The 8584-nt window shown below is 47.9% G+C and overlaps 1 protein-coding gene across 4 annotated transcripts; it reads right to left on the reverse strand.

The window, feature by feature from the left end:
* Positions 1-496: 496 nt before the first annotated feature.
* Positions 497-5899, reverse strand: LOC100383493 (uncharacterized). 4 transcript variants are annotated; one of them, XM_035961540.1, is made up of 16 exons: positions 5560-5899; positions 4988-5109; positions 4752-4840; positions 4615-4650; positions 4353-4446; positions 3958-4003; positions 3786-3868; positions 3288-3346; positions 2708-3204; positions 2564-2636; positions 2403-2483; positions 1763-2328; positions 1532-1670; positions 1366-1434; positions 1044-1280; positions 497-964 (listed from the first exon to the last, which is right to left on the reverse strand). In XM_035961540.1, the coding sequence occupies exons 1-16, from the start codon at positions 5769-5771 to the stop codon at positions 851-853; spliced, it is 2517 nt and encodes an 838-aa protein (XP_035817433.1). In that variant the 5' UTR covers positions 5772-5899; the 3' UTR covers positions 497-850. The 4 variants fall into 4 exon arrangements, with proteins under 4 accessions (XP_035817433.1, XP_008655281.1, XP_008655280.1 ...); XM_008657059.4 differs by having other exon boundaries at positions 3771-3868; positions 4512-4650; positions 5560-5898; XM_008657058.3 differs by having other exon boundaries at positions 3771-3868; positions 5560-5889.
* Positions 5900-8584: the final 2685 nt, after the last annotated feature.

Below are 8584 nucleotides of genomic sequence, written 5' to 3' on the forward strand. Positions count from 1 at the left end.
TGGCGGAGGAGACCCCGAATGGACGGGACGGCGTGCGTGCCTGTGCCGCCGTCATCTACTGCTCTGCCATTTGCAGGTGGACACTGGCGATGGCAACCATGGTCCATGGCCCCGGACGTGTATGAGACACGACGACCAGCATTTTCCAGTCCCAGCGAAGCGAACACACTGCACCGACCTGTTTCCACTTCTTGGGCCTGGACGTGGTCCTCGTTTAGGCTGAGCCCAGCCCAAGGAGTTAAAACACTTACGGGGCCCATTGACTGGGCAACGGGCTTTCCCTCCTCAATTGATTGTTTTTAGATCGCATCCCGTACTGTGCCGTCCAAGTTTGCCCTCGGATAGGAAACCCAGCAGCCTGGTCTCAGAAATCTTGCAAGCCTTGTTCGTGCTTGTGAGAACAGAACTTGTTTCGATTTGGTTTGTTTTCTTCGTTCATGATTTACAATTGCTAAGAGTGGCGATCAGAACTTGGATTTGCGAACAGAAAATTAGGTACTCAAATATTGTGCTCATTGCGCTATGAATATATATACTCACTATATATGATATAATTACAGCAGTCTACGAGAAGCTAAAATGACCCTCAAACACAAGAGCTGTTCAATCAATCCAGATATACATAACCAGTCTAGCGCTCATGTACAAATGCATGTAAAAGAATAATAGTTCATGATCCTACAAATTGACCATCGACCTCATCTCATCTCATGGATCCTGGAACCTCAAAGACTAGTACTATGCGTCATGCCCACGTCACGTCTTGAAGAAACCATGCTCGGTTCATCAAGTATGGGTCCACCGTCTGCCCAGCTCTGTTCCTCTCCACCACCTGCCAAATGCTTCACCTCTACAAGAAGTAGGTCAGCTGCTGTTTCTTCCTGGACCCCCCTTCGCCGTACAGGTCGTTCCACTGCCTGAGCTCGTTCATCACGGCACCCTCGGCGGCGAAGCTCGCTGCAACCTGCATCGTGAGAAGGGGCAAGGGTTCAGTCCATTCACGTACGTGCCTCGCAAATCGATCAGGGCGCCGGAGCACTCACCTGGTTCTTTGCCTGCCTCAGGTCTTCCATCGTCAGTGGCCTAAGGTCAACAACGGCCGCTTCCTTCTCGCCCTCCGCCTTGCTGTCTGGACCCTCGTCGCCTTTGCCGCCGCCTTCTGGACTCTGCGTGCTCTTCCGAGCTTCTTTGGTTTCTGAGCTCTCCTTCTTCTCACTCTCCGGGGCTTCTGAATTCTCCGCCGCCGCCGCCTTGTCTTTTGACTCCTTTTCCCTTCGCTCCTGAGACACCCATCAAGTTCATTCGACGTGTATTGCAGGATCAGTACAGGGATATTCGGTTAGAGCAACAAGACAGAGCTGTTACCAGTTCCCTCTCTCTTTCTATCTTCAGGAGCTCCCTAACAGGGCGGTAAGCAGCAGTCACACAGAGATTCTGGGGCAGAGAGGAAAACAACAGCTTTCAGTTTCAGAGCAGCTGTGGAATACTGCTTCCTATGAACATAAACTTCGTTTCAGAGCAGTGCACAAACCTTGAGATCACTGCCGCTGTATCCTTCCGTCATGGCCGCAAGTTCCTTGAAATCAATATCTTCATCAACTTTCTCCTTTGAAAGCAGCGTCCTCAAGATCAGCTCTCTGCTCTCCGTAGTTGGAAGCCCAACCATGATCCTGTTCAGTAAACCGACAAGCGCAAGCGCAAACGATCAGCGCTGGACTTGCGTTGCATCAGAAAAAAAGGTACGGTAGGTATGGAAACGGACCTGCGCTCGAATCTCCTGATGATGGCTTCATCAAGGTCGAAAGGCCTATTCGTCGCGGCGAGAACGAGGATTTTTTCGCCTGTTTTTGACAAGAGACCGTCCCAGTGGCTCATGAACTCGTTCTTGATCTTCCGCATCGCCTCATGCTCGCCGTAGCGAGCGCGCTGCCCCAGCATGCTGTCTACCTCGTCCACAAAAATAATGGTGGGAGCTACCTTGGCGGCCAAACTGAACAGCGCCCGGACATTTTTCTCGTCCTCCCCGAACCATTTCGATGTGATGGTGGACATGGATACGTTGATGAAGCTGGCGCCGGCGTCGTTCGCTATAGCCTTGGCAAGCATGGTCTTCCCGGTTCCAGGTGGCCCAAACAGCAGAATCCCTCTGCACGGCTTCAGGAGCCCTCCTTTGAAGAGATCGGGCCGTCGAAGAGGAAGCATGACCAGCTCCTGGAGAGACTCTTTGATATCTGCCAGGGCTCCGATGTCATCGAATGTCACTCCTATCTCACTTGCCGGAATGACCTCTGGTCTGATACGCTTTTCAAACTCATTGTCTGGAACTTCCTGCTCAAAAACACAAATGCTGTTAACGTTGAGGAAAAGAACACAGGGGGCAGAGTCAACTGATGACGACTTACTGGTTTTGGCAGCGGTACTGGACCTTCGCCAACCGGAAGTGTCTCAGTTTTCTTAGACCCAAGAGCTCCTTTCAAACCATCCTGTATCATAATATCATAGGATAGGAGTTAACATAACTAATGCAATGACACGCTATTTTAGCGTTGCCCTATTTGCATACCTTCGTTTCTTCCAACTTCAGAGTGTCTTTCCCACCATGGCTACCTTGGAAAATGCTTAGACCATGGGACAAACTGTAAAAGAAATTTATATTATTGCTCTCCAAGACAAAAAAGGGGGAAAGAAATCAGAATCAGTGACCAACCTTTTAGATGATAGCATGAGCTTTCCATTCCTGTATTCAGGGTCCTTGTTGTGAATCAAGTGGTAGGAGACAGCTGATACGATGATCTCCTCTATGTAATTGCTGAGAACCATAGTGTCTGCTTCACAGATTGAGCTCAGATCGTCACAGTCTAGATCATTTGCCGAGAGTACCTCTATGATGTGGTTTCTGTTATCTTGCATCTGGATTTTTCTCTTGTCTTCCTCAATCTGGCTTTTCCAGCAGTCTAGATGGGTCTCCTCCTCGGGAGCTTTGATGTCAACATGGTAAGGAAACAGGGTACTAATCCTCTCATCGGCATCCCTGTTATCAGCGTCAGGATTGAGTAGTCGAGAACCAAGTATCAAAACTTGACCGGATAGCTTGGCCAACATTTTCTGGAACATCGAGTGAATTCTTTGCGATTTCCAGAGGAAATGGTCCACATCCCTTATGTAAAGAATAATCGGACCGTTTTCAGATACAGAAACCATAACCTGCAAAATGGGCGGACCAGATAAGTTCCACTTCCGCATGACTAAATACAGCGAATTGAGTTACAGTCGAGAAGTATGATCACCTTGTAGAGTGACTGAATCAGAACTTTCTCGTCGAAACACCAGCTACCAGTTCGCCTCACTGGAATTTACATAAGCAAAGATGAAGAACTGTAAGACACTTGTGTGCCATATAGTCATACAGTTCTACTCTAGCAAATAGTACTAATGTACTATGTTTTTTTAAGAAAATAGTACTACTACTGTACTAGCACCCTACTGTTTCATTCAGACATGTAAAGATTAGCAATCAGTATGTGAAACTTAGATGCAATTTCGTCCAAAAAAAAAAACAGGGAGTGAACACATGCCATTTATACGACAAAACTAATATCGACATGTACATAATTTTACCAGAAAATGCGGATGGCCGAGCAGTCTGAAACGGGTGGAGGCTAGTAAGTGTGATCTAGGTAGGAGCTGTCTACACTAAACTCTGCACATATATGACATCAAAATAACTAAACAGAAAAAAGGAGAATATAAATGAACCGAAAAAGGTTCACCTGGATTTCCCGAACCTTGTGAGGCAAGGTCGCTCATGTCGGATGATACCGAGGCGTTTTTCTTCAGCGAAGGCGTACTGCTAGAACCGTCAGAGCCTCTGAAGAAAACAAAGCATGGATGAGTAACATTGCGAAAAGATACTACTGTTCGTCGCGGCCTTGATAAACAGCACAGCAGGCACATTACCTTGTCCTTAAATCCGTGCTGCTTGTCTGGCGACGCAGCGATTTTTCTGCCAAAAAGGATAACACTACAAATCAAGAATTTGGGCAATAATTGAAATACAGGACACATCGACTGTCAACTATAGATTCTATAAAAATATGACGGTTTGTAACATGGATGATAGGAATCTAAAAATCTAGGATAGAAATTGAACTAATAAAATCTATAAATTTTTAGAAATTTATTCTGCTAGTGTACCCGTTTGATAGAGATTTCAGATTTTTGACAGTAAATCTCGTTTATGAGGCTGAATCAAACACACCTTAAAAGGTGATAAGATAAAAGTGCGCATGCTTGCAGTTATAAAATGCGAGAAACAACAAATAAAACAAAGGGAATCTGTAAGCCTTAACTACCTATAGGCCCATCCTTCTTAGGATATGCCATAAAGGATCCAATGAGATCAGACATCCTCCCGAACGTGGTCTCAGCCACAGATTGATTGCGGGCCTGCAGAAGCAAGTCAATAACAAACTCATTGTTATGGGTCCTGTAAAATAACTGATTAACTATACCAGTGTCGCCGGATCTCGTGTTAGAAAAACAAAAGGAGGATCCGAGGAGATGAATCAGCGTTTATTCTTTCCAGCAAAAATGCTCTGGAACTGTGTGACCCACCGTGGCTTTTGTGGAGCCCCCGTATTTGCTCTGGATCTGCAAGAGTCATTCAGCGGCACAGGATTCAGAACACGGCACGGCAAAGCAACCGCAAGGCCAAGAATCACGATGGCAACAGTTCCCAGCTGCTCACTCACCCGAAGAGAGAAGTCGGTGGCGTCCAGAATTAGTAAGCGCGCCTTGAAGTAGTGGGACAGAGCTTTCGCGAGCGACTGCAGGTAGGCCTCTGCAGAGACAGCAGCCAACAAGGTCATCATGCATCAGCGAAACAGGGGGATACAAGTGGCCACAGTACCCTCTGCCCACACGCAAGCAGCGAGCGGGGGTGGTTGTTGTTCTTGCGGCCAGGGACCGGCGGACGACGGAAACGAACCTGTGGGGCCGGAGAGCAGGATGGCGTGGCTGGCGGCGGAGAGGTTCCGGACGTGCTTCAGCAGCTCCGCGTTCTTGAGGTGGACGAAAGCCGCGCTGATGAGCACCTCCCTCGTCTGATCGCTGCAGGCAATCACACCACTACCTCAATCGCTGTCGGTGCTAGTGCCATCGTAGTAATAATGATAACAAACAAACAAACAAAGAAAAAAACTGAAGAAGCCATGTGCTGCGGCCTTTTGTGGATCAAGTAAACCCCTCTTGCTTTTGCTTTTTTCTAGAACACGGCTCCGATCGTGCCTACCTGCCGCAGCCGTACTGCTAGTACGAGCCGCTAGTCCGCAACAGCAGAGGAAACTAGTGGCACTTGTACTCGAGTGGAGTGGGGAAGCCATCTGAACAGATTCATCGAGAAGACAAGGCCTGCAGCAGCGCCGCAGATCGGTGCGTCTCGGGTGATGCGGCTGCGCCAAATCGGATCGCACTACGGAAGCCAGCCAACCGGATCTTCCTCGAACCCTACCCAGGCCGGCCACCAACCGAATCGAACTCGACGGGGTTAGTATGACCTACCTGAGGTAGTAGGGGAACTCGTCGAAGGTGACGTCGCTCTCGGGGCCGTCCAGGACCAGCCGCCGCAGCTCGGCCTCCAACTCCGCGGCGCCGGCTCCGAGACCGTCGCCTCCGTTCGGCGCCGGCTGTACTGCCCACTTGGCCGACGCAAGCCCCAGACCCACGCCGACGCCGACGCCCAGGGCCGACACCAGCAGGCTCCTCTGCTCCATGGCCGTCGTCGGAATTCGAATGCCTGCCCCGATTGATCGCCCGTCGCACGCTCGCTGGCTGTCGTCGGAGAGCGAAGAGGTGGAGCGCCAAGTGGGGTGTGCGCGTTTGTGCGGGTGGGGAAATGAGCCATGGCGGACGGGGGTGGGTGGGTTTATATAGGGAGGCGGCGGGCGGCGGGCTGGCGGGCGGAGTGAGAGAGAGAGAGAGAATAAAGTTTTTTATTTTGCGGGTCTCGTGGAAAGCAACTTTTTTGCAGGTTGCTGAGTTGGTGCTGTTTCAGCGCAACGCTGGCTACTTGTTGCGTACCGCTTTTTATTTATTTCCATATTCATTTATTTCTACCATTTCATCATTTTTTATTTGATTCTAGGAGAGTTGCCCACATCCATCCTAGATGGAGCACACCTTGTCAACATTGCTTTGGTACGTCAACTTTTGGAGGCTCCCTTGAGTAGGCTTTTTTTATCAGTTTAGGGAGTGTTTGGTTACTAGGGACTAATTTTTAGTGCCTCCATTTTATTCCACTTTGATCTATAAATTGCAAAATACGGAAACTATAACTCTATTTTAGTTTCCGTATTTGACAATTTAGGGTCTAAAGTGGAATAAAATGGAGGGACTAAAAATTAGTCCCACTAACCAAACACCCTATTAGTCATTAGTGGTATTGTAATGGGCATATGCGACGATAAAACAACACGATTTCCGGTTTATCGTGGGTTTTCTAGAGATAAATGGCTCGCTCCTATGGTCACTTTGGCAGTGAGCTAGCTCTCTAGCTTCGGCTTTGATGTTGTAATGATATCAGAAGCAAGCGCTTATAGTGGCCATCAACGAGTAGAGGAATATCTCGACATGGGCGTATACCACAACTTCAAGTGTTCCTAACTACCGTGGCTATCAGTGTCGTTATCAATTCGAAGAATTGCGACGTAGGGTGATCCTCTCTTCTCCTAGAGCAACCGATGAGCAAGCAAGTATCCTCGTGGTTTTCCTGCAACCCTCGACTATAGAAGGATGCATGCGAAAGCATTATGAGTTACTCCCACTTCGAATTTTTTGGGTGGAGTAGCTGATGACTACAAGTGTGGAGATTCAAACTATGCTACATCCCTGTTGTTGTGGGATGTTAGTGGTAGTTTACTAGTCCGCAATCTAGTATATGCAAAGTGTCAGTTGAGTGATTGCTTGTCTACTCAAATTCACCTAAAGTTTCTCATGCACAAGCACATTTGTCTTCTTTGTTGTACTAGTTCACAATCAGATATGGGTATGCCCCTACTATCCTCCTTGACGAGTCCTTGTAATTGTGCATCTAGTAATACATGTTCGACTTGGTTTGAGTCGATTCTCTACTTAATTGTGCATTTTCTTGTATGTTTTACGAGTATTTAGACCCAATGGGTCCACTATCAACAAGTGTGGTGTATAGTTGGATCTACTACCATAGGCCCTATAGGTTTTGATTGGCAAATTCAAGTGTTGTCGTTTCAATCGAAGGGTTTGTACTTTGTGGTCCCGCATTTGAGTAGTTTCCACTTTCAAAGCCATTAGTTGAACAATGGGCACATATACGGCTGGATAATGGTGCATATTATTCTTCAAGTTAGAATCAGGTAGAACAAGTGATGTTCGCGTCCTATGACTAGGCCACAGCTTAAATACACTCCTTTTCTATTATCCAGGAGCCTGTACTTAGCCAAATTGAACCTATGCGAGAGCATAGCCAGTAGGTGATCCATGTAGGTCGTGACATACCCTAAGTCGACCCACCGGAATACCAGTCCACTGAGGCAGCCCAAGAAAAAAGAAACTGATATATATTATATTTGCATTCTAACGTATGCACTTATGGGCTTAAATGTTAAATCTATAGTTTCATATGTTATTCCTTATCTTTATATACTGAATTGCATACCAAATTATTATGGACTATACTAAATTATTTATAAAAAAATTTGGCATACTGTTGCCGCCGATCTAGGTGCCAAACACTTTGGGGTGGACCGTCTGGCGGTGCCCTCTGCAGAGGCGCGAACAACCCGCGGCACAGGGCCGGACGGTCCACGACACAGGGACGGACGATCCGCGACCTGGCGCAGGAGCGGCTCCTCCTCTGCGTACGTCCAGACGGTCCGCGTCTGGGGCTTGGACAGTCCGCGATGGCGCAGAGGGTCTTCTTCTTCGCAGCAGGCCTAGATCTCGCCTCCCGAGAGAGACCCCGTCGGAGAGGAGAGATCCTAGGGTGTGTCTTGGCGTCGGCAGGCCACCCAAGACGCCTCTAGTCGACGTAGAGCTGAAGATAGGTGAAGATTTGAGGTAGAGGGAGGCTAAACTAAGGCTAAACTAGAACTACTCCTAATGCATAAGGAAAAATGATAGGTAGATTTGATTTGATCGATTGTGGGGATTCAATCGGCTGTAGCCCTTCATCTATATAAAAGGGGGAGGTCTGGACCCGTTACAAGTCGTTTCCCGAGTTAATCCTACAGATTTAGCTAATAAATCTCGCAAGAAACTCGGAACCCTAACTGATTCTGCGCACACGTGAACCGTCCGCACCACCACCACGGACCGTCCGCGCGATCACTTTCTGCACTCAACATATGCCCCATGCCTTTTCGTGGAGGTTGACGAACCAAAAGCATATGAACTAAGCCTGATGCAATTCATCGGCTTTTCAATACAATAAGGTGATCATTCAATAGAGCCCCAATGCACAAAGCCCATTTCAGATTGCATCTTCTCGGCCACGACCATTTGATCAATGGATCAAAAGGAATAGAATAGAGGTGCCCCCAGCATAAATAGA

The sequence above is a fragment of the Zea mays genome, chromosome 8 (assembly GCF_902167145.1).
Source record: "Zea mays cultivar B73 chromosome 8, Zm-B73-REFERENCE-NAM-5.0, whole genome shotgun sequence".
NCBI lineage: Eukaryota > Viridiplantae > Streptophyta > Magnoliopsida > Poales > Poaceae > Zea > Zea mays.

Excerpts from the sequence above, each read along its gene's own strand:
- LOC100383493 (NM_001176141.1), bottom strand. The coding sequence starts at position 5,771 with ATGGAGCAGAGGAGCCTGCTGGTGTCGGCCCTGGGCGTCGGCGTCGGC. Across the intron at positions 2,329-2,402 it reads CAGTACCGCTGCCAAAACCA|GAAGTTCCAGACAATGAGTT; the intron begins GTAAGTCGTCAT and ends GTTTTTGAGCAG. Across the intron at positions 1,671-1,762 it reads ATCAGGAGATTCGAGCGCAG|GATCATGGTTGGGCTTCCAA; the intron begins GTCCGTTTCCAT and ends TTTACTGAACAG.